The sequence below is a fragment of the Manacus candei genome, unplaced genomic scaffold, assembly GCF_025592945.1.
Source record: "Manacus candei isolate 608988 ecotype Guabito, Panama unplaced genomic scaffold, ASM2559294v1 h1tg000065l, whole genome shotgun sequence".
Taxonomy (NCBI): Eukaryota; Metazoa; Chordata; class Aves; order Passeriformes; family Pipridae; genus Manacus; species Manacus candei.
The window spans coordinates 1,714,431-1,736,692 of NW_026138113.1; the positions used below are offsets into that span (position 1 = coordinate 1,714,431).

Genomic DNA, 22,262 nt, shown 5'->3' on the forward strand with positions numbered 1-22,262 from the left:
TCAGCAGGAGAAGCTGGGGCAGTGGGGCCAGTTCAGCCCTGGGAGAGGTGGGATCAACAGTAGCACAGGTACGAGCAGGTGTTTGGGGTGGGGTGTAGGGGTGTCTGTGTAGGTATATACACACTGTGTGTGCACAGTGTGGGTGTGGAGATGTGTCTGTGTTTGTGTGTGTGTGTGCAGGTCTATCCTATACACCTGGGCGCAGTGTGGGAGTGTGCACATGGGGGACACAGAGGGGGGTTAGATGGGTGGAACTGCATGGTGGGTATGTACACACACACACACGAACACACACAGAGTCTATGTGTAGGGGTGTGTACATGAGTGTGAACATGTCCACACGCACTCTGAGAGTTTGGGATGGGGGTGTTTGTGGGTGCGTCTGTGGGTGCCCATACATGGGGAGGGTGTGTGAGAATGTCCAGGTGTCTGTGTGTGTTTGTATGCGTGCGTGTCTGTGAGTACACACACACGCACAAAGCTTTGGGGGGTGTCTGTGGGTGCACACACACACGAACATGCATGCGCACACGTGAACCCAGACACACGTGAACACATACACATGCACACATGAAGGCGCAAGAACAAACGCGCACAACCCCCCAACACACCCCTACACCCGTTATGAGGGGGGATGCGCGCGCACGCGGGTGCTCGGTGGGCGGGCCTGCACGAGACCACGCCCCCCACAGGGGTGTATCACATGTTAGGTAGGCGGGGCTATGCGGCACCACGCCCCGTGATGGGCGGGGCCGGCGGAGGGCGCAGTGCCGGGCGGGGCCGGCAGAGGGCGCGGGGCAGGGCGGGGCCGGCAGGGGGCGCAGGCGCAGTCGGTGCAGCCGCCGCCGCCGCCGTTCCGGAGCCGCCGGAGCGGCCGCACCGGGCGATGCGATGACAACGTCCACCCTGCAGGTACCGACCGGCCACGGGACTCCGCCCGCGCCGCCCCCGCGCGCCCCCGCGCCGGGCCTCTGCACGCCGCGGCTGACGGGCCGCAGCGGGCCCGGCGCCGTGCTGGCCGGGGATAGGCCTCACCCGGCCCCGGTCCTGGGCCCTGCCGGAGCTGCCTCGTCCTGCCGAGAGCCGGTGCCGGCGCGGCGAGAAGGGTGCGGGGCGCTTCGGAAGGGCCCGGGTGCGGGCGGGCCCGGCCCGGTGCTGGCGGTGGGGAGGGGCTCCCCGGCCCGCCCCCGGTGCTCACGGCGCTGCTCCCCCGCAGAAAGCCATCGACCTGGTCACCAAAGCCACCGAGGAGGACAAGGCCAAGAACTACGAGGAGGCGCTGCGGCTGTACCAGCACGCCGTGGAGTACTTCCTACACGCTATCAAATGTGAGACCGGCCGCGGGGGCGGGGGGCTCCGGTGCTCGAGGGGCTCCGGGGGCTCACGGTGACGCCTGGGGGTCCCTGCAGATGAGGCTCACAGTGACAAGGCCAAGGAGAGCATCCGAGCTAAGTGTGTGCAGTACCTGGACCGGGCAGAGAAGCTGAAGGAGTACCTTCGCAGCAAGGACAGGCACGGAAAGAGACCGGTCAAGGAGGCCCAGAATGACAACAAGGGGTGCGTGAGGGGCTGGGGGGTGAGGGACCCCCTGCACGGCCACGGAGCTGGCAGGGCCCTGCTGCCACACCAGGGCCTGTCCCACTCCTGATCCTTGTCCCTTGTCCCCAGGAGTGACAGTGACAGCGAGGGCGAGAACCCTGAGAAGAAGAAGCTTCAGGAGCAGCTGATGGGTGAGGGGCCACACTGGGCTCGACCTGCTGGGGTTGAGAGGGAATCCCTGATGGCCACCACAGAGGTGGCTGTGGGAAGGGGAGCAGGTGTGGGACTGTGTTCCAGGGGTGTGTTGCTGCAGTCTGGCCACCCCCAAATCGGTTGGTGTGCCCAGGGGAGGTGTGGGGAGGGGTGGGGCCTCTGGCTCTGCCAGCTCTGGGTGCCTGTGTGAGCAGAGCTGCCCCCTCACAGGTGCCATCATGATGGAGAAGCCCAATGTGCGGTGGAGTGACGTGGCCGGACTGGAGGGAGCCAAGGAAGCCCTGAAGGAGGCTGTGATCCTGCCCATCAAGTTCCCACACCTGTTCACAGGTGAGGCTGTGGCAGTGGGGAGGGGCCATGCAGGACCTGACACTTCCCCCCCTGGGTGATCCCAGTGTGGATCCAGGTGCAGGGATGGGGTGTCCTGAGGCCAGGCTCTGCTGCAGGGAAGCGCACGCCCTGGCGCGGGATCCTCCTCTTTGGGCCGCCCGGCACTGGCAAGTCCTACCTGGCCAAGGCTGTGGCCACCGAGGCCAACAACTCCACCTTCTTCTCCGTGTCATCCTCTGACCTGATGTCTAAGTGGCTGGGGGAGAGCGAGAAGTAAGTTGGCAGCAGGGACGTGGGGCTGAGGCTGGCTCCAGGCTGGTCTGGGCTGGGGCAGGAACCATCAGCATCAGTGAACCCCAGTAACAGGGCTGTTTAAGAAGTGTTGGGAGCTGGTTCCTCCAGAGGCAAACTCCGAACAAAGCAGTCCTATTTGAGGGGTCTCTATCCCCTCACAGCCTGTGCCCCCCATCTTCACACACCTCTCAGTCCAACAGCGATTTGTGGGCTGGGGTCTTCTAAGACATCATTGGACTCTTTCTCCATTCTCATCCTCTAGCTTGGGGCAGTCTTGGGGCCCTCCAGGGTCTCAGCCATATCTGAAAGTTTCCCATCTGTCTGTTTCCTCCCCTCCTCAGCCATCTATGTACAGTTCACCTACACTAAACATTGGGCAGGGGCCACCCCTGCCAAGCCGTGACCAAGTTACAATTAAACTTTGCTCTACACAATTAATTTCTAATATCCTATATTTATACTTACTTTTAATCCTGAGCAGGTTCCCAGGGGAGAGCAGAGCCCCTTGAGGGGCTGTGCCTCACTGCCAGTGCAGGGTTTTTGGGGCAGGAGGAACATGGGGCTCCTCACCCTGGGGCTGCCATGGGTGCTGGACGCTGGGGAGGGTTCCTGAGTGGGGACCCATCCCCTGCTTTGTTCCCAGGCTGGTGAAGAACCTGTTTGAGCTGGCAAGGCAGCACAAGCCCTCTATCATCTTCATCGATGAGGTGGACTCGCTGTGTGGCTCCCGCAACGAGAACGAGAGCGAGGCAGCCCGGCGCATCAAGACCGAGTTCCTGGTGCAGATGCAGGGTGGGTGGAGTCCCGGGATGGGGGTCCCGGGAGGGTGGTGGGGGTAGCAAGATGGGGCTACTAGAAGCTGGGGATTCAGAGAACCCTTGGGGATTAGTCTGAGTCATCTGCCTGCAGGTGTGGGGAACAGCAGCGACGGGATCCTGGTGCTGGGTGCCACCAACATCCCCTGGGTGCTGGACTCAGCCATCAGGAGAAGGTGAGGAGGACATGCAGCTCCCAGCCCCTGAGCTCCTGGCAGGGGTGGCACGGGCTCACAGTGGGGCTCACCCCCCCCCCCCCCAGGTTTGAGAAGCGAATCTACATCCCACTGCCCGAGGAGGCAGCGCGGGCCCAGATGTTCCGGCTGCACCTGGGCAACACCCCGCACTCCCTGAAGGACGCCGACATCCTGGAGCTCGCCCGCAAGACCGATGGCTACTCGGGGGCCGACATCAGCATCATCGTGCGGGACGCCCTCATGCAGCCCGTGCGCAAGGTGCAGTCGGCCACGCACTTCAAGAAGGTGAACAGGGCTGCTCTGCTCCGGGGGGGTCCCCAGGGTGGGGTGGGCCCTGCGGCTGCTGTCCTGCCCTGAGCACTGTCCCAACTGCCTGTGGCTCTGCGCAGGTCCGCGGCCCCTCCCGCACCACCCCCGGCGTCATCGTGGATGATCTCCTGACGCCGTGCTCGCCCGGTGACCCTGGGGCCACCGAGATGACCTGGATGGAGGTGCCCAGTGACAAGCTGATGGAGCCCATTGTCTGCATGGTGAGTGTCAGCTCTGGGATGCAGGGCTGGGCACCTGCCCAGCCTGGCACAACAGTGCTGTGGCTCAGGCCCAACCAGTTCCCTGTTCCTCCTCCAGGACAAGGGCTAGGCAGTGCTGTGGCTTCTGGCAGTGGGCACAGCCCCCCAGTCTACCCCCTTGTGGTGCTGAGCTCCCCAAGGAGAGCTGGGTACCAGGAAAGGGCCTTGGGTCCTCCAGGCAGCTCCCACCTGCAGAGCCAGTGCTGCTGCCATGAGGCAAAGGTGCCAGCATGGGCAGAGCTGCCCCACTGCCATGGCGGGGGAGTCCCTACCCGTGCCCCTGGTCTGACCTGTGTGCCCCCCTACCTGTGTTGCAGTCGGACATGCTGCGCTCGCTGGCCACCACCCGCCCCACCGTCAACGCCGAGGATCTCCTCAAGGTGAAGAAATTCACAGAGGACTTTGGACAGGAAGGTTGAGGGGGGCATGGGGGGGTGTGGGGTTGGGGCGGCCATGGGTCCTGCTCTGCCCCCCCTCCCCGGGCGTGCCAAACCGACTCATCTTCGCTCACTCCCTCCCATCGCACTGCAGCACCCAGTGGGCGCAGGGACACAGCCCGGGGGGCTCACACTACGGGGTGGGGGTCTGAGCATGGCCTGGGCAGCTGGGTGCCCCTCTGGCTGCGCTCCACTCTTCTTCTTGCTCTTTTTTATTTTTTAAATTAATGCTGCTTTGGGTTTCGTCTCGTTTATATGAAAATAAAAACAATCCAAAAGCTTCAGCCAGCACCCAGATGCTCCCCAAGGCTCTGCCCACACCGGGGGGCCCAGCCCAGCCCCCCACACCCAAAATGCACTGCCCCAGGGCCAAGGTCTCTGCCTGTCCCCAGGGGTGTGTGGGGCTCCCCATGCTCCAGCCATCCTAGACAGGGATTTGTGCCTACAGCAGGGGCTGTTTGGAGCAGCCCACCAGCCAATAACACCGAGCCAGCCACCCGTGTCCCCAAGGGCTCCCCTCAGCCCCACTGACCCCCTAGCCCCACCCATGCTGTGCCCATGTGCCCCAAAGAAGCCCCAGAGGGAGAGATTCCTTCACCTTTCCCCAGCACAGCCATGGCAGCAGGCTGTTCCTAGACCCATGAAGTGATTTCCAGTGCCCAGGGGAGCATGGGCTGGACCCCCCACTTGCCCCCCACCATGAGCCTAGGGTGCTGGTGGGCAGGAAGGGCCAGAGCCACAATGAGGCCACAGGTCTGTATTGGCTGCAATAAACCTGAGTGGGAGCCCCTGGTCTGTGGCTCCGTGCTGGTTCTTTCTCCAGGGTTAGAGAGGGCCCACTACACAGAGGGGCCCCGGGCACACAGGGGGCAGCTGGGGGTGGGCACAGTAGGGTCAGTCCATGAGTTCCATCCAGCCCACGTTGGTGAAGGTGCGGGGGTCCATGCGGTCAATGTAGAGGATCCCGTCCAGGTGGTCCATCTCGTGCTGTATGATGCGGGCAGCCCAGCCCATGGCCTCCCAGCTCACCGGCACCCCGAGCTCGTCCACACCTGCTGCCAGGGAACTTGTTGGGGAGCTGGAGGGACTGGGGGGGGTGTGATTGGGGGGCCAAAAAGGGGAACTCGTGTGAGAGTAGGGGACTTGTGTGAAATTGGAGGGACCCATGAGAGAATGGGGAGATTGTGTGGGAATGGGGGGACCATGTGAGAGTAGGGTATATCCCCAAGGGGGATCCATGGAACAAAGGGAGACCCGTGAGAGTGTGGGGGGACATGTGACAGAATGGGGGCCTGTGGTGGGTGGAAGTGGCAGATGCGGGGTCCCACCCGGGACAGGGCAGGGCAGTACCCCGGTGCAGGGAGGGTCGGTCCGTACCGGAGACGTGGACGGCCCAGTGCCGCGGGACGTAGGCGGAGAAGCCGTGGATGCTGGCGCAGCCCTCGGGGGCGGTGACGAGGCGGGTGTCGAGGACACGGAGCGCGGGGTTGACGAGCAGGCGGAGCGGGAAGGGCTCGATGCGGTGTGCGCGGCGCAGCGCCGCCGGGTACTGCGCGCAGCGGTCGGGCGGCAGCTCGGCGGCGAACACCCGCAGCGGCACCCCGAGCTGCGGGGCGCTCAGCCCCAGGCACGGCCGGCCCCGCAGCCCCGCCGCCAGCGCCGCCGCCAGCCGCCGCAGCTCGGGGCCGCCCAGCTGCTCCGGGGCCACGGCGGCGGCGGCGCCGCGCAGCACCGGGGCTCCCACCTGCACCGGCGCGGCGAAGGGCGGCACGGGCGGGCCCAGCACCCGCCGCCGCAGCGCCCGCCAGTACGAGCGCTCCCGCCGGGCCCAGCCCGCCGCGTCCCCGTCCCCGCACCCGCGGCACGGGGGAACCGGGAGGGCCGGGCGGGCCCGTCCCACCGCCCGTCCCAGCGCCGCCGCCATCGAGTACCGGGTGCGCGCGCACCGGCGGCGGGACAGCGCCCCCTGGCGTCCCCGGTGCAAACAGGAAACAGGGAGGGTGTGCTCGGTGCGTGGGTGTGGGGTGTGCCCCGTGCGTGGGGGTGCCGCGGGCAGGGGACAGGCTGGGCTAGGCTGGGCTGGGGGACTGGTCACTGCCACAGGGAGACACGGCCCGGCCGCGCCGCTTCCCGGCTACCCCGTGGCCACCGGGTCACCTGGCAGCACAGCCCCTTCGGGGGGGCTCTCCGGGGGCTCGGTGGGCACTGCCGCGATTTCCCCTTCCGGGCACAGGGTGGTCTCCTGGGCTGGCTCCTCCTCGCCTGGTGCCGGTGGAAGCAGGAAAGCCAGCGGCTCCCTGAGTGCGGCCACGTCGATACGGCCCAGGCGGCCGAAACGCTGCAGCTGGGTGGGGGGGATGCCTGGGAGAGGGGAGAGTGGGGTCAGGGGGGGCTGCAGGCAACGGGACCCCTATAGAGGAGCAGCAGCAGGGCAGGGCCCACTGAATGTTGCAGGGGAAAACCATGGATGGGAGCAGAGCTACCACCCCATAATGAAAACCAAAGCCCAGGATCTCACCCAGTGCCTGTGCGATCTGTGATGGAGGGAAAAGCACTTGGAGGCAGCGGTTCAGGTAAGGCAGCAGGTCCTCCAGGAAGGCCGTGCAGAACTGGGCAAAGAGCTCCTGCTCCCGCCCACTGAAAGCCGCCTCCTCCGCACGGTGGAAGGCCAGGATGGTTTTGGTCACCTGGGGAGAGAGGCAAAGGTGGCACCTGGGAGTGACAGTGGCTGAACATGAGCCCAGGTGGGCAAGAAGGACAATGGCACCTGGATTGTACCAGCCACAGTGTGGCAGGACCAGCGCAGTGCCTGTCCCCTGTGCTGGCTCTAGGGGGGTTTTAAAAGCCATGTGGATGTGGCACCTGGGGACATGGGTTAGTGGTGGCCTTGGCAGTGCTGGGGGAATGGTTGGATTCGATGATCTCAGAGGCTTTTCCAACCCACTCAGGCAAGGACAAACGCATCCCGTGTTCTCCCAGCACAAGTCCCAGCACCATCCCCCAGACTCACCTCCCCAAGGGCACTGTCCAGGCAGGCAGTGACATCCTGTGCCAGGGCGATGGGGCAGCAGAGCCGCAGGTCGTTGAAGGCAACGAGGAGGCCGTTGAGGAAGCAGGCAAGGGGAGGGAAGTCCAGCAGCACCATGGGGGGCTGCAGCGTCCCAGGCTGGGCCGTGGGCACCAGCACTGCCGCGCCGCCCCCCAGCACAGCTGGCGCTGAGATCAGTGTGTAGGAATTCATCTCCTCTCGGAATTTCTCCACCGCCTCCTCCACTGCCTTCCTAAAGGTATCTGCAGCCACGCGCTGGAAGAGGGGGGCCAGCTGCCCGCGGAAATCTGCGCCCACTCTGCTGAAGGACAGCCCAAAGTACATGCACTGCCCCAGCAGCGAGTCCAGCCGGCTGCCCACCCCACGGTCCAGGTCGCGCTCCAGTGTCTGCAGGAACTCAGAGACCTTCTGGAGCACCCAGCCGTGGAAGATGGCCCCCTCGGCAGGCACCGTGCCCTCGGCCGGCACCAACGGCTCCTCATCCGAGAAGATGGCGCGGTACTGGGTGATGATGTCGAAGAGGTGCACCCGGCAGGCCTCGATGGTCTTGGTGATGTGCACGTAGGGGTCGTGGTCGGGGATGGAGGCCTGGATGGAGCGCAGCCACGTGTCACGCGCCTGCAGGAACTTGACACGCAGCTCAGCCTCGGTGAGCACATCCATGCGCCGCAGGAAGCCGATGACGCGCAGGCAGGCTGGCAGCGGGATGTTGGTGCGGAGCTGCTGGATCAGCTGGTTCAGCATCAGCTGGGCAGACTGGCGCACCTCCTCCACGATGCCCTGCAGAGGGAGAGAGCACTCAGGGGGCACTGGTGTAGGGCAGAGTAGGGCTCACGTGAACCTTGGGGCAGAGACAGCACAGGGCTCACCTGGATTATGGGGCAGGTCAGACTGGGGCTTACCTGGATCACGGGGATGCTGCTGTGCTTCCTCTCCAGCCGGCGCACGTAGGCTGCAAGCTCCAGTGCCTCCTCGTAGTAGCCATTGCGGACACAGGTGTCCATGAGCTGCGGGATCTCCAGGATCTCCAGGATCTCCGTGTGCCGGTTCAGGGTCAGGCTGTTCATCCGCCGGCTGCAGGCGATCGCCTCAGCATCGCGCATGAAGGTCCTGGGGGTTGACACGGCATCAGCAGGAGGGTCCTCCCTGCACCGGGTGGACCTCGGGACTCTCCCACCCACACCGGCTGCTCCCAGAGCTGCCCAGGAGCTCCCCAGCACCGCCTCCGGCCCAGCCCAGTCCCGGCCCTTACTGAGCTCAGCACGGGACCCCTCGCAGCCCCCAGCCCACCCTCCCCTGCCCAGGGCCGCTCCTGCTCCCGCAGACCCTGCCCCAGCCTCATCCCATCCCTGCTCCCTCCCGTCCCCGTTTCCACCCGCGCCTTCCCCGCCGCGGTCCCCCCGTCCCCCCCGATGCCCGTCCCGCACCGGCAGGCGTCCTGCAGCGCGGGCAGCCGCTCCAGCAGGCTGCCGAGGCGGCTCTCGATGCCGCCGAAGCCGCGGCCGGCGCGGCCGGTGCACTCCGCGGAGCGGATGAAGGCGCGGTAGTGCTCGAAGGCGAGGCGGCGCGTCTCGGCCCCGACTCGCTCCCGCTCCGCCGCGAGCCGCGCCGGCTCCCGGCCCAGCTCCGCCAGCCCCAGCGCCGCCAGCTCCGACACGTAGGCGGCGAGTTCGGGGCCGGCGGGCCCCGCGGCCGGGCCGCGCAGCCAGGCCAGCAGCCGCGCCTCCTCCGCCGCCGCCGCCATCGCCGCCGGCCCCGCCGCGTCACCGCCGGTTCCGGGCACGGCCCTTCCGGCCCCGCGGCCCCGCGTGCGCCCGGCGGGAGATGCGGCCGCTCACGGAGGCGGAGACGCGAGCGGTGTTCGAGAAGCTCGGGAAATAGTGAGGGGCCGGGACACCGGGAGGAATGGACCGGGGAGGGACTGGGAGGGATGGGCCGCTGGGACCGGGAGCGGCACGGGGACCGGGAGGGATGGGTTGGCTGGACCCGGGGACCGGGAGGGCTGGGCCCGTGATCGGGCTCGGGGACGGGATGGACACCGGCGGGGACCGAGGAGGGGATGGGCACCGGGGATCGGGCGGGATCAGGCACCGAAAGGGGATGGGGATCGGGTGGGATGGGTACAGGGGACCGGCGAGGGGATGGGAGGGGCGGGATCTGCACTGGCCTGGGGACCGGGAGGCCTGGAACCTGGGGGGGCCGGGCACGAGGAGGGAACGGGCACCGGGGACCGGAGAGGCCGTGGCAGAAGGGGCCGGGGTCGGGCCATGCTCATGGGGTCCGTCCCCGCAGCATCGGTGAGAACATCCAGCTGCTGGTGGACCGGCCCGATGGCACCTACTGCTTTCGCCTGCACCGGGACCGCGTGTACTACCTCAGGTGAGCCCCGGGGGCGAGGGGGGCTCTGGGGCAGCCTGCGCGGGGCGGCGGCCCCGCAGCCCCCCAGCACTGCCCTGCTCCCGCAGTGAGAAGTTGCTGAAGCTGGCGGCCAGCATCCCCCGGGACAGCCTGGTAGCCCCGGGCACCTGCTTCGGGAAGTTCACCAAGTCCCAGAAATTCCGGCTCAGTGTCACGGCCCTGGACTTCCTTGCACCCTACGCCAAGGTGGGACACAGCTCCCCCAGCCACCCCCAGCCTGTGCCAGCACCCCCCAGCAGCCCCCAACCCCTCACCACTCTGCCCTCTCTTACAGTTCAAGGTGTGGGTGAAGCCTGGCTCGGAGCAGTCCTTCCTCTATGGGAACCACGTGCTGAAGTCGGGGCTGGGCCGCATCACGGAGAACACAGCGCAGTACCAGGGCGTGGTGGTGTATTCCATGGCTGACGTCCCGCTGGTGAGTGCCCGGGGCCTGCCACAGCTGTGGGGTGGGTACAGGGTGGGAGAACTCCCTCTCACCCCCCCTTCATCCCACCAGGGCTTTGGGGTGGCTGCCAAGTCCACGCAGGAGTGTCGGAAGGTGGATCCCTTGGCCATCGTGGTGTTCCACCAAGCCGATGTCGGAGAGTATGTGCGGAATGAGGACACGCTGACCTAAGGGATTCCAGGGACCTGAAGGGACCTGCATGCCCTGCAAGTGTTCCTGAGCAGAATGGACCTTGTCCTGGACTGTGGATGTGGGGAGCCACAGGGAGCCCACCCCAAATGGGATGGAGAGGGAGGGAGCTGCCAGTACACAGCCCCACAGCCCTGGGGGGGGCTGCTGCCAGCATGGGGGAAGGTGCCTCTGCACCAGCCTTGTCACATAAAGCCTCTTCCTTTTCCTAGTGCCTGTTGTCTGGTGCGGAGCCTCAGAGGGTTCAGCCTTTGCCCCTCCTGCGGTTCTCTGTTCTCCTGGGGCAGGCACAGTGCACTGGGGTGCAACTCCAGAGAGGGGAACCAACATGTTTGGGGGATGGATGAGGCCAGGGGGAATCTCAGGAGGAAACTTACAGCCCTGGGCTGAGGTTCAGGGAGGGGGAGATGGGCAGGCCACTGCCCCTGGGCTCACAGAAGCTGGACAGCAGCAACAGTGATCGTTTCCCAAAATGTGCCAGAGGTTCCTTTATTGGGAGTCTGGTAGAAAAGGCCCAGTGGGACACTAATGATGGGCAGGGATGTGACAAACACTTCTGCCACACAAAGTTCAGGTGACAGTGTGGTGCTTGGCTTCTCTGGGGATGATTTCGGGGGTAGAGCTGGAGGCAGGAGTGGAGCTCTTCCTGGAAGCAGGATCTGGCCTTTCCTCCCACTCCACAGCAGGGTCACCAGGCACTGGCAGCCACAGCCCTGCCCTGTTCTAGCACTTCTGGCTGCCAGAGGTTTGTGCATGGAAGAGGCGCTTGAGGAAGTAGAGTTGCAGCACCCCGGAGAGGATGATGACACAGCTCTGGGCCATCGACCACCAGTTGACGTAGTTGTAGTTGGACTCCAGAAGGAAGGAGTCAGCCCCTTTCCGCATCCGGGCAAAGTTGTAGAAACGCCACATGTGGAAGGTGTGGATCTGCAGCCTCTGGATGCTGATCTGCAGGAGGGGCAGAGCTGTGCTTGGAGCTGCCTGCTGGGCTCAGTGCTGCATTCAGCAGCAGCTCAGCCAGAGCAAACGCCCTTCTCGGTCCCCTGGGCAGGACGTGCCCATCCCCCCTGTGCTGGGACACCCCGTGGCCACCCTGACCCTCACCTTGATTGCCTCCAGCGTGTCATTCAGCTCCTTCTTCTCCACAGGCTGCTTGTGTTCCATGTTGAAATCGTCGTAGTAGACACCAAAGTTGAGATACACCTGCATGAAGCCAAAGTGGTTTTGCTGGTTGTCCAGGCACAGCTCGTAGAAACCTGCAGAGAGAAATGAGGGTTGTTGGTCCATGGGTAGAAGGGCACCAGGCAGACACATCCCCAGTGCTCGACCCTCATCCATCCCATCTGGGAGCAATCGGCACTCAGGAAGGCTCGGAGCTGCTGCAGGGGCCAGGGCAGGGGGAAACCTGTGTCCTTGGTGAGGAAGTTGATCTGCCCTCGCACGTCCTGGGAGGCTCCAAGCTGGAAGCCATTGGGGTCACTCGCCGTGACCAAGATGTTCCTGCTGTTGCCAATCCCCGTTGCCCGCTGGACCTGGAGGCAGAGAACACCCAAAGGGAATTTGTGGGCCACTGGTGTGTTGGGGATGGAGCTGTGCTGAGCCCCAAGGTTGTGTTCCTGGGGGGCTGCTCTGCCAAGTGCAGAGCCGATGGGAAAGTGCCAGCTTCAGGCACAGCCATGCCCCGGCTCTCCTTCAGCCAACCCGGTGTAACACAGGAGATAAAAGGGCTGGAGTTTCCCTGCAGGAAGGGGACAGAGCATGGGGACACACTGTGCTGGGACTTTCAGCTATGCCACAGTGTCCAGCCAGACAGCGAAGGGCAGAGCTCCCCACAGTGCCAGGACACCCCACAGCTCTCTGCAAGTGAGCTTGGGGTGCTCAGGCACCATGTCCAGAGCTCCCAGCACCACTTCGTGGTTTTAAACCAGCTATTCAAAAAAATGCATGGGATTGATGATGGATAGAGATTAGATTAGATATTGGGAAGAAATTCTTCCCTGTGAGGATGGTGAGGCCTTGGCAGGCCAAAGGCTGCCCAAAGAAGCTGTGGCTGCCCTATCCTTGGAAGTGTCCAAGATCAGGTTGGACAGGGCTTGGAGCAACCTGATCTAGTGGAAGGTGTCACTGCCCATGGCATGGGGTGGAATGGGATGAGCTTTAAGGTCCCTTCCCACCCAAACAGTTCCATGATATTGCATAGAAAAGGCACAGCCCTGAGGGGTGGTGTGCCACAGCACCTGCTACATGCCACTGATCCAGCACAGCCATTCCCTATGTCAGCAGCTTTCCAGGACACGTCTCCCAGCACTCACCTCGTAGCTGAAGAAGAAGTTGCCGCCCTGGTGTGAGAACTGCCAGAAGCACTCCACGGTGCCGCCGGGGATGACGACGGCGAAGTCGTAGCGATCGGCCCCACGGAACAGCGGCTCCGGGCTGGACCCGCTCAAGGGCTCCGTGCGGGGGCAGCCAGCGGGGCCTGGCAGCACCAAGAGCAGCAGCAGCAGCAGCAGCAGCAGCATCCTCCTGCTCCCTGGGCTCCGTCGCTCCTGCCGGGCAGGGCAGAGGAGGACGGGCAGGGCAGAGGAGGACGAGGTGGCTGGGGGGTAATCATTAACTGCTCCGCAGCACCAGGAGGAGCACGGCACAGGCTCCATGGCTCAAGGTGATCCTGGTGTGGAGCAGGAGCTCTGGGACACCCTCTGCTGCCGAGGGCCCAGCCTGGAGAAGGGCATAACGGGACACAGCTCCTTCCAATAGGGCACAACCAGCTGGCATTGCCTCACATGGGCCATTACTGGCCCACATTGAGCCTCTCTGTCCCCATGCTCCTGCTGCCCAGGGCTGCTCCAGCCCCAGGGAAAGGATTTACAGGCAGAAAGAGAGGGAAATGCATGGCCACAGCCGGGGAACAAGGGACACTCTGTGCAGCACCTGTGGCTGAAGGACAGAGGGGGAAGCAGGTGTTCCCAGACAGAGTTCTCCCAGCCATGGCTCTGCTGGAACATAGCCAGAGAATCCTAAAACTAAGTTTAGGAAATGCCCCTCTATCTCCCCTGCCCTTACTCCACAGAAATCTAAGCCAGAAACTCCTGTTTCTCACCACCTACACCTACAGTACAGTGCTGCTCCTGCCCCAACACTCCCAGAGGGGAAAAGGAGCCCCACATTCCTAGGGCAGTCTGTGCCCCATACTGCTGCATTTCCACCCACAAGATACAAATTTACTCTTTTACAAACTCCTGATATCCAACAAGAAAGGGACTTTATTTTTTACAACTCTTGATATCCAAAAAGAAAGGGAGTTTATTTTTTAAAACTCTTGGTATCCAGAAGAAAGGGACTTTATTTTACAAGTAACTATTTGGACATGGATTCCAGCTTTGGCAGCTGCAGGCAGGAACACGCAGCGCCCTCGGAGCTCATGTGCTCACAGAGACTGCACATGGTAGAAGGACATTACTGGGAAAAGTGCCAGGAAGACATGGCCAAAGTCAGCCAGAACTGGAACTTTTAACATGGAAACGACCAACATTTATAAGTACTGAAACACAAAATAATGTTCTAAAGTCTCAGAGCTGGGAGGGAGGATTTTCCCCTCACAATTAGTCATTTACAAAGCAGAAAGAAATGCCTGTTCCCCCCAGGAGCTCTGCGACTCAGTGCTGCCTTGCTCCTAGTGATGGCAAATGGGTGAAAAAGTGATTCAGAGATCAGACAGGGATAATCCTGCTGATTGACAGTACCTGAGCAGAGCAATCCAGCTGGGACTCATCCCACAGAGGCTGCAGTGGTCAGGAGAACAAGGAAATCTCCATCCAGGCACATGCAGAGAGGCTGCACAGCCTCTACTACCTGCAGCAGACTGATCTTTGCAGCTCCAGCTGGAGAACAAGGCTCCTGGGTTCCTGGCAGTCCTGGTTTTGGGGTGCCAGAGGAGTTCCCCATATTGAGACAGCCTCCCTGTACTGGCACTCTGGTCCAGCTTCCAAAAAACAAAACGAGGTTTTTGCATGGAATGTCCCACGGCTCCCAGCTTCAGAGGATTCCCTGTTTCTTCATGGTCCGCCAGCGGTCCTTGATCATCACTGCTGTGCGGTTCTGGAACGGGTACTTCTGGCAAATGGCCTTCCATCTCCCCTCTCCAAACTTCTTCACACCTTGCTTGATCCACTCGCTCTCCTGGATCGTCCATTTCTACAAAGAGCAGGTGAGCAGGTTCAGGGAAGAGCTGCACAGAAGAGAAGCTGCTGCAGCTCCTTCCTGGCATGTTCCTTCCGTGCCAGGACAGGCAGGGAAGGCAGACAGGTCCTGGCAGCTGCACACACAACACTCCAGCACTACAGATATAGTGCAGCAGCACAAGAGCCAGCAGCTGCCTTCCTACGGCTCAGGGGGAGAGTTCCTCATGGCACCAGCCTTGGGACCTTTTTCCAGGTAACAGCTGCCAGACATGTCCCCCTCACCTGAACAAGGCTCTAAATCCCTCCAGCACAAGGGGCATTTGGCAAACCTGGCTCTGAGCTGTCAAGGCAAAGGTGCCTGAGGCACATTGCTGGTGCCCAGCTCCAGCCAACTTCCAAACAGGGCTGTTTTACCACAGAGACTGTACAGACACAGCCCTGTTTCAGGCCCTGCTGGAAGCACCTAAGGCTTTACATACCTGTTTCTTGGAGTTGAATACTGTGGTGTTGTTTGTCCCAACTGATGCTGGAAAACAAGGAAGAGGGTTACATACCCCATAATTTGGGAGGTACAGATCTCGAAAGGCTGCCTCAGGCTTAACTGCTGAGCTGTGCAGTCAGAGCAGCCCATGACAGGCAACAAACCCCAGTTCCTTTCTCCCAACCTTTCTACTGGATTTCTGGTTTCAAAATTCAGTCACCCTTGGTAGCAAGACCCCTGTGAGTGACCCCCAAGCCAGGATTAGCACCAGGTAACCCCTGCCAGGGGACTTTGTTCTTACCTGCATCTGAGAAGAGCTCATCCTCCTCACTCCAACTGTCCTTTTCCTCCACACCACGGGAGCTGTTCCACCTTCCCTGGAAGGACCTGAAAGCAGATGAGGATTTACTCTGGCTACTGCTCAGGAGAAGGGTTTTGGGGAAGAGGTGCAGGGCCACCCAGCACAAAGAGCCAGCCTGTGGACATTGTGTTTCTCAAGAGGTGGAAAGCAGAGTTTAACCTGTTCCACAGGATGCTCCTACAAACTCTAGGCAGTTATGCTGAAGCTGGGAAAAGTGCAGAGGAATGCATGTCACCTGCACTGGAATCACCTGCTAGGATTACCTTTAGCACCTCACTGCCAGTGGGAGCTGGATTGTTTTCTCCTCTCCATTAACCCATAATTAATTTTAAAGCCAAATGTGAGGACAAGAGAGAGTTTGCTGTGCCCAGTTCCACGTGTGCTGGTGGACAAGGTCACTGTCACTTTGGATTAAAGAGCAAGAAGTTGATGCTAACACTACTGACATCAGCTGCAAGACAAAAGTGGGGGCAGAACAGACTATACCACAAGATAGGGGCTCCATACTTGGCACTCTCAGTAGTCACTGGCTGGTCATGCAATTTCTGAACAGGTCTGGGTCTGGAGGCAGAAGAGACCACGGGCTCCTGGGAAGAGTCGGGGCTCTCACTCGACTTGCTGGACTGGTTGTCTGTCTCCATTACCAGTTTGCTTATGGTGAACAAGCGTTTGCTCTTATGGGGTATTTCAGGAGGGTCTGAGATCTCAGAATCTTGATTCTCCACTTCTTTCTGTCTCTTGGTTCTGTGGGATACAGAAGGAGACAGTTGCTTGGGGAAGGTAAAGTCTGTTTCGTCCAGTTTGGTGAAGAGTGCATCAGAGTCCTGGGAGTCCGACAGGATCTTGAAAGCTTCTCTCAGAACAGAAATCCCACACGAGGTTACAGCTCCGGGGGGCTGCCTACAAAATAAACACAACCGAGCAGGTTGTAGAGAAACCACCACGGGAGCTCTGCTGCCCCGAAATCTGGCCTCTCCCTCCGCTGGGACCCCCAACACCTGCCTTGTGGACTCCGAGGAAGAGGAATTCCCAACCCGCCTGTCCGGCCTCCTGAACAGTGCAGTGTCCCAGGAAGCAGGTTTGAAGAACACATGTCCATGCTCCATTGCTGCCCTCCTATTCCCAACTAAGCGCTGAACCACAGGGATTCCAGCTCTGCTCCATGGGAGCAAACCTTCGGCAGCCACTGCCCCCCTCCCTGGTCACAACAGCAACCAAACCACCTCAACACTTTTCCTGGGATCCGCTGTCCTGCACCAACACCTTTGGGTTGGCCTGGCTGGCATTTGGGGAGTTAGGAGCTGCCTGGACACAGGGGATTATCCCATGGAAGAGAACTATGGCCACACTTCATCCACAGTCCAGGGGCAGACTCCCCTGCCCACCTTTCTGCATCCCTGGTGGACACTCCTGGGAGTTCTGCAGTTACTGCCGCTGGTTCTTTAGCTATTTTCACAGGCTCTGGAGTATCCTTCAGGACATCAGGCTCTGCTGTTAAATGATCAGGAGTTGCTGCTGGGTCAGTGGCTACTTCCATAGGTTCTGGAGCTGCTGCAGGGCCACTGCCTCCTTCCATGGCCTCTGGAGCCACTGAGGGGTGTGCTGCCCTTTCTGCAGGGCTGGCAGCTCCCTCTGGCTCTTCTGCTGCTCCTGCAGGCTCTGGGGCTCCAGTGGGACCCTCTGCCCTTCCCGAGGCCTCTGGAGTTGCTGTCTGGTCCTTTGGCCCATCTCCAGACTTGGGAGTCATCGACAAGGATTTTGGTTCATCAATGTGTTCCAAATTCAAAGTCTTTTTCATTACCTTGGAGAGAGAAAAAGCACAGCACTGTTATAGAGGTGATTCCTCGTGCTCTGATCCCATTTTATCCCCTCACAAAGGCATTTCACGGATAGAAAAACATGTTCAACCATATAAATCTTTGAGGGATGGACTGAATTTAAAGTATTCTGGATTTAACTCTCTGCTAATTGGGCACCTCAGCTCCAGGGGACTGGGGTGGACACGCACTGTCAGCAGCAGCGGCTCCGAGTCGTCCACATAGATCTTCAGGAACTCAAACATGTTCTGCTGGAAGTCCTTGTAGGAGAAGTTTTTGACCTTTGGATGAGAGAGATTCTTCTCCCGAATGACAGCCAGCCACTCGTTCCTCTTTTTCTAGGGGAGGGAATCGTAGAATCCAGTAAGAACACTGCACAGGGACAAGGGGAACAATGACAATCACAGCAAGGATCTGGGCCTTCCCTGCTTTCCTGCCTTTCTCCAGGCACAACCAATTTACACTGCAATGAGGCTGGGAAAAGGCCAGAGGAACAGAAAAAGAAACAGCAGAGCCACCTTATTTCAGGAATTCTCCTTGCCTTCAGTGCCCAAGCACCCCAGTGCCTGCAGAAACAGGAATGGGAACTCCTGCTGCCCCCAGAACCAGCTCTAGATGCAAGTTTGAGGCTCATCAAGGGATAAATGGGGATGCTTGGAAGACCCATGGAGGAAAAATGAGTCACAGAGGGGGCTCCAAGGTGACAGCCTAAATGTGCAACACTGAGGGTCCATCACTCCAGGAGGACTGCTTCCATTTTGGCATCCTCACCCCAGGGCACATCAGATCCCCCCAAACACCACCCAGGATACATCAGGCAACCCCCACTTTATTCGAACACATACTCACCTGGTTCTTGGGATCCTTCCCCATGTGCCTCTTGACAATTTTGGAAGCTTTATCAAACTCTTTGTTTTTGATGCAGACAATAACAGCCTGCAGAGGAAAACAAGGACAGTTTGGAGCAGGGCATAGGAAACAGCTCAGAGCTAACTTACACATCACTGTGGACACGAGTTTGCAGCTAACGAGGGAATCCCACATGTAAGGAAGCTCCCACCATCATCCACACAGGACCTTTCCAAGGCAAAAGCTGCACAAAGCATTTCTCGAGGAAGAAAAAGTTCTTACAGCTTCCTTAACCATTTTCTGCACAGTCTCCATCGTCTTCTCCGGCATGGAGAATTCCTTGTGGACGAGCTCCAGGACGGCGAGGGCCGACTCAAGCGGGGTCAGCTCCGACTCCTTGTCGAAGGTACAATCTACAAGAATTGTCATCCAGGAGGTTGGGGAGGGCTGATGGTGCTTCCCTGCAGAGAGCTGGTTATACACCTGCCCAGGTGGGAGCTCTACACCTGCACAGGCTGTTTACAGATTCCAAGGCTACTGAGGCTGAAGATGAGGCACTGCCCAGTATCTGAACAGCAATTTTCCCCTGCCTCAAGGGGGATATTCCCCAAGCCATGGAAAGCTCCAGAAGCACCACCTGAGAACTTCCCAGGTGCCCAGCACTGACCCATGAGAGCATTTTGGAAGCTCCAAAGCTGAGCAGGAGTCAACACGCTGGTGTGCGTGGACACCAGGCCAGCCCTGGAGCACCACGGATGCTGCTCTTGGCCCCAGCAGCGAGACACAGGCACGAACAGCCGCCCCTTATCCCCAGGGAGAGCCCCCACAGCCCCACAGGCTCAGGGCAGCGCAGGGGCATAGACACAGCCCCGAGCTCTGCCCTGCACAGGGACACTGCTCCGGGAGCCGCAGGGGCACGGACACAGCCCAGGGCACGCAGCGGGGCTCGCGGGAAAGGCCGGGCACCTACCGAGGTTCTCGCCCTCCTCGATCCGCGACAGCAGCTGCATTATCCGCAGCATCTGGGCCACCGCCGGCTCCTTGTCCAGGGGTCGCACGAGCAGCGCTGTAGGACGAGAGGCAGATGAGGACGGTGCAGCGCGATCCGGCCGCCCCGCGCCCCCCGCCCGGGCCGGCCCCGCACCCCGCACCCTGCATGATATCGCGGAGCTGGCGGAATTCGCGGTGGCGCCCGAAGCGATAGGCCTCCATGGCGCGGTGGAAGTAGAATTGCAGGACCCAGCCGTTCACGGTCTCCTCGCGCAGCGCCGCCATCCCGGGCGGGCCCGGGAACTGCTCCCGCCGTGCCGCCCGTCCCCGCCGCGCCGCCATCCCGCCAGGAAATGACGCACCGGACGTGCGACCACCAGCACAGCCTACAGGTCCCGGCGCACTCCGCGCCAGCACAGCCTACAGCTCCCGGCGTGCACCGCGCCGGCCGCGCCGGGAAGGGCAGGGCGCCCTCTGGTGGGCGGGAAGGGAACTGCGGGAAGGGGCACAGCCGTGTCCCTTGGGCTCAGGAATGTCCCACTGCCCACCCAGCAGGATCGACAGCAGGCAAGTGCCCACCTGTAAGTGCTGAGACCCCCAAGTGAGCCTCACCTGGCCAGGCCCAGGTGTGTTAAATTCGTGTCACCAGAGCAGCCAGTGCCACCCTGGTGGCACGGACACGGGGAGCAGGGCCAGGTGCGTTCTGAAGGGTGGGCCATCCCTACGGAGCTGCTGCTCGGCATTCCCGCCAGGAACGGGGACAGGCACTGCACTGGCTGCACCTCAGGGCAGGGGACAGGGAGCACCACACCTGACCTGGGATGTTACAGCTTGAGCCAGACCTTCATTGGTAAACGTGGCAGAACCCTCCAAGTGCTATACAGAAATTGTTATTTTGTACTTTTATTTGGGGTTTTCCCTTTATTCTGGTCTTTCAAACAGCAGGGATGTTCCCTCACATTCCTGTTCCCTGTGCTCCAGCCACCTGTCAATCCCACTCCCCTCACCTGGCACAGCAAACCAGGTCCCTGGGGCAGGATTTTGGGGCAGAGACCATCCCACAGTCTCTCAGAGTTTGGGTAATGAATCAGAAGTTATATTTTCACAGTGATCCCACTGAGTGATTCCCAAGCAGAATCGGTGCCTGCAGGCGAAGGTTTTGGCAAGCAAGTCCTTGGGATTACAGGGTAGTTCTCTGCCACTCTGGGGTGTCTCCTTGGCCCCAGGAATATCCCTGACACTGTCCTGGGGGCTCTCACCTGAGGTGGAAAAGCACGTGAAAATTCCTCTGGCATGAGGTGATCTGGGATCCTCCCTTCCCTCCGCCCTGGCCAGGGGAGGAGGAAACGGACACAGGGAAAAATCCATGTGTCAGATGGAAAACTGTAAAACTGGGAGGGATTTTTATTGGCAAACAAAGGGAGGTAAAAATAATTACTGGGAGGCAGAAGGGTCACCTGGGGTGGGGTGGCTGCCCTGGGGAGTGAAGTTGGAGCAGGACATGTCCCAGCTGAACTCAGAATGTGGTGGAGGGTGTTCAGAAGGATGTGGGAGCAATACCCACAGCACCCTCCTGGGCTGAGGGGAGGTGACAGCACCGTGCTTTGGGTCAAATGGTTTTCCATGTGGAATTGTCATGGGCAAAGTGGGTTTGCTCTTTCTCTGTCACAAGATGCAGGAGGAGGTGACAGAGGCCTGCCTGGGCCAATGGTGTGTTAACAGAACCCAGGAGTGGAAAACCAGCCTGGAATGGTGAATTCCAGAGTAAATAAACCCACTGGTTTGCTCCCTGAATCTTCTACAATGAAAGAAAAGGAAGCAGGGATGATGGAAGTGGACCTGGAATGCAAGGGGCCTCACTGTTCAGTTTTGCAAATCCTCCCACAGTGTCATCATCACTTTTTCAGGAAAAGTTTTGGAGTTTCACATGCCAAACAAAACACTGGGCAGGAAAGCACAAATTGCAGCCATGCTTGTGCATTTGAGCCTTCCCTCACTGATTTATGGCCTTTGATTAAGTGATTACAGATGAAAGAAAACTTTCCAGGGAACAGGATCTGCACGTTGCTGCGGTCTCGTGCCTGTCACATCCTTCTGGATGAGTTACAGTGGGAAACAGGACAGGAAAACCATGGGGCCCTGGTCACCGTGCTCTGCTCTCGCTGTGCTGGAGCTCCAGGCAGGACAGCAGCCCCTGCCCCCACGGTTTTGCTCTCCACAGACACGGCACATCTCGGACCTGTGTCTGGGCCTGGTGGTGGGGAGGGAGAGCAGGGCCAGAGTTCTGGTCCCAGTGAATCCATAGAGAGCTCCTTGGGTACCACCATCATTAACTGCTGTGCCTGGAAAGCCAGGATGCAGGAGCAAACCAGCTAGTGCACCCAGGGGGGTGAGGCCCTGGCACAGCTTGCCAAGAGAAGCTGTGGCACCACTGGAGCCATTTCTTTCCCTCCAAAAATATAAAATACCTTTCTCTCCAACTAGAGTGACCTGGCAGGCTTGTGACACACAGCCTGGACCTGCAGGCAGCCACCCTGTCTTTGTACAGGATGTGGACACACAGCATGGATAGGGAAACATCCTGGAGCTGCCACATCTGAACTGCAGCATTAGGGATGTCTCATTCTCACAGAGATCCCAGCTCAGTGGCAGCAGGTACAGGCACTTCACTTGAGCTCCCTTTAAAATCCAGAGGGATTTTAGCAGCCTGCCCAGCAGGGAGCCCATCAGACTCTCCCTGCACACACCTTTAGCCAGTGCTGGTCAGAGTTTAGCATTGACAACTCAGCGTTTCTGCCTCCTCAGCAGTTGTTAAACAAACACCCACTGCCCAGCCTTGTACCTGTGCTGCAAGGGCAAGGAAATAAATTCCACAAATGCCAGTTCATAAAGGAAAACCACTAGGCTCACAAGTTAGTCGGGTCCCTGAGCCTGTTCAAAGTGGTTGGAGGGAGAATTGTTCAGCACCTCACATCAGACCTGCATGTGAACTTTGCTTTAGAAACTGGTAAAAATCAGGAGCTGTAGATGTGCTGCTGCTCCACTGGCTCAGTTTAAAGACTCGTGAGATGACATCTGTTTTATATAC

The 22,262-nt window shown here is 60.4% G+C and overlaps 5 protein-coding genes across 8 annotated transcripts; 2 read left to right on the forward strand and 3 right to left on the reverse strand.

The window, feature by feature from the left end:
* The first annotated feature begins 768 nt into the window (after positions 1–768).
* VPS4A (vacuolar protein sorting 4 homolog A) lies at positions 769–4,678 on the forward strand. The gene is made up of 11 exons (XM_051805636.1): positions 769–912; positions 1,217–1,328; positions 1,410–1,557; positions 1,669–1,730; positions 1,963–2,082; positions 2,199–2,355; positions 3,020–3,168; positions 3,286–3,367; positions 3,454–3,673; positions 3,778–3,918; positions 4,275–4,678. Exons 1-11 carry the CDS (start codon positions 892–894, stop codon positions 4,374–4,376), a joined length of 1,314 nt encoding a protein of 437 aa, XP_051661596.1. The 5' UTR covers positions 769–891; the 3' UTR covers positions 4,377–4,678.
* Positions 4,679–5,138: 460 nt separating this feature from the next.
* Positions 5,139–9,217, reverse strand: COG8 (component of oligomeric golgi complex 8). Of its 2 annotated transcripts, none has more exons than XM_051805614.1 (5): positions 8,871–9,213; positions 8,346–8,553; positions 7,405–8,223; positions 6,913–7,081; positions 5,139–5,446 (listed from the first exon to the last, which is right to left on the reverse strand). In XM_051805614.1, the coding sequence occupies exons 1-5, from the start codon at positions 9,185–9,187 to the stop codon at positions 5,289–5,291; spliced, it is 1,671 nt and encodes a 556-aa protein (XP_051661574.1). In that variant the 5' UTR covers positions 9,188–9,213; the 3' UTR covers positions 5,139–5,288. The 2 variants fall into 2 exon arrangements, with proteins under 2 accessions (XP_051661574.1, XP_051661573.1); XM_051805613.1 differs by lacking the exon at positions 5,139–5,446 and adding an exon at positions 6,320–6,755 and having other exon boundaries at positions 8,871–9,217.
* On the forward strand, positions 9,173–10,707 carry NIP7 (nucleolar pre-rRNA processing protein NIP7). The gene is made up of 5 exons (XM_051805685.1): positions 9,173–9,323; positions 9,736–9,822; positions 9,909–10,047; positions 10,136–10,276; positions 10,358–10,707. Exons 1-5 carry the CDS (start codon positions 9,268–9,270, stop codon positions 10,475–10,477), a joined length of 543 nt encoding a protein of 180 aa, XP_051661645.1. The 5' UTR covers positions 9,173–9,267; the 3' UTR covers positions 10,478–10,707.
* Positions 10,708–10,875: 168 nt separating this feature from the next.
* TMED6 (transmembrane p24 trafficking protein 6) lies at positions 10,876–13,698 on the reverse strand. Its single transcript, XM_051805682.1, has 4 exons — positions 12,808–13,698; positions 11,901–12,027; positions 11,600–11,751; positions 10,876–11,443 (listed from the first exon to the last, which is right to left on the reverse strand). Exons 1-4 carry the CDS (start codon positions 13,147–13,149, stop codon positions 11,219–11,221), a joined length of 846 nt encoding a protein of 281 aa, XP_051661642.1. The 5' UTR covers positions 13,150–13,698; the 3' UTR covers positions 10,876–11,218.
* Positions 13,699–13,774: 76 nt separating this feature from the next.
* TERF2 (telomeric repeat binding factor 2) lies at positions 13,775–19,516 on the reverse strand. Of its 3 annotated transcripts, none has more exons than XM_051805610.1 (10): positions 19,336–19,516; positions 19,155–19,250; positions 18,467–18,597; positions 18,185–18,271; positions 17,527–17,673; positions 16,904–17,319; positions 16,026–16,418; positions 15,459–15,544; positions 15,156–15,202; positions 13,775–14,689 (listed from the first exon to the last, which is right to left on the reverse strand). In XM_051805610.1, the coding sequence occupies exons 1-10, from the start codon at positions 19,514–19,516 to the stop codon at positions 14,531–14,533; spliced, it is 1,743 nt and encodes a 580-aa protein (XP_051661570.1). In that variant the 3' UTR covers positions 13,775–14,530. The 3 variants fall into 3 exon arrangements, with proteins under 3 accessions (XP_051661570.1, XP_051661572.1, XP_051661571.1); XM_051805612.1 differs by having other exon boundaries at positions 16,026–16,262; positions 18,467–18,645; positions 19,336–19,512; XM_051805611.1 differs by having other exon boundaries at positions 18,467–18,645; positions 19,336–19,512.
* Between the last annotated feature and the right edge of the window lie 2,746 nt (positions 19,517–22,262).

Coding starts and splice junctions, on each gene's coding strand:
- VPS4A (XM_051805636.1), top strand. CDS start 892: ATGACAACGTCCACCCTGCAG. Junction 913..1,216: donor TGACAACGTCCACCCTGCAG/GTACCGACCGGC, acceptor GCTCCCCCGCAG/AAAGCCATCGACCTGGTCAC. Junction 1,558..1,668: donor GCCCAGAATGACAACAAGGG/GTGCGTGAGGGG, acceptor CCTTGTCCCCAG/GAGTGACAGTGACAGCGAGG.
- COG8 (XM_051805613.1), bottom strand. CDS start 9,187: ATGGCGGCGGCGGCGGAGGAGGCGCGGCTGCTGGCCTGGCTGCGCGGC. Junction 7,082..7,404: donor TGGACAGTGCCCTTGGGGAG/GTGAGTCTGGGG, acceptor CTCTCTCCCCAG/GTGACCAAAACCATCCTGGC. Junction 6,756..6,912: donor ACAGATCGCACAGGCACTGG/GTGAGATCCTGG, acceptor CCCCTCTCCCAG/GCATCCCCCCCACCCAGCTG.
- NIP7 (XM_051805685.1), top strand. CDS start 9,268: ATGCGGCCGCTCACGGAGGCGGAGACGCGAGCGGTGTTCGAGAAGCTC. Junction 10,048..10,135: donor TCCTTGCACCCTACGCCAAG/GTGGGACACAGC, acceptor CCTCTCTTACAG/TTCAAGGTGTGGGTGAAGCC. Junction 10,277..10,357: donor CCATGGCTGACGTCCCGCTG/GTGAGTGCCCGG, acceptor TCATCCCACCAG/GGCTTTGGGGTGGCTGCCAA.
- TMED6 (XM_051805682.1), bottom strand. CDS start 13,149: ATGGAGCCTGTGCCGTGCTCCTCCTGGTGCTGCGGAGCAGTTAATGAT. Junction 11,752..11,900: donor CTTCCTCACCAAGGACACAG/GTTTCCCCCTGC, acceptor TTCTCTCTGCAG/GTTTCTACGAGCTGTGCCTG. Junction 11,444..11,599: donor ACACGCTGGAGGCAATCAAG/GTGAGGGTCAGG, acceptor CCCCTCCTGCAG/ATCAGCATCCAGAGGCTGCA.
- TERF2 (XM_051805610.1), bottom strand. CDS start 19,516: ATGGCGGCGCGGCGGGGACGGGCGGCACGGCGGGAGCAGTTCCCGGGC. Junction 17,674..18,184: donor GGAAGGATCCCAAGAACCAG/GTGAGTATGTGT, acceptor TCCCTCCCCTAG/AAAAAGAGGAACGAGTGGCT. Junction 17,320..17,526: donor CGGAGCCGCTGCTGCTGACA/GTGCGTGTCCAC, acceptor TCTCTCTCCAAG/GTAATGAAAAAGACTTTGAA.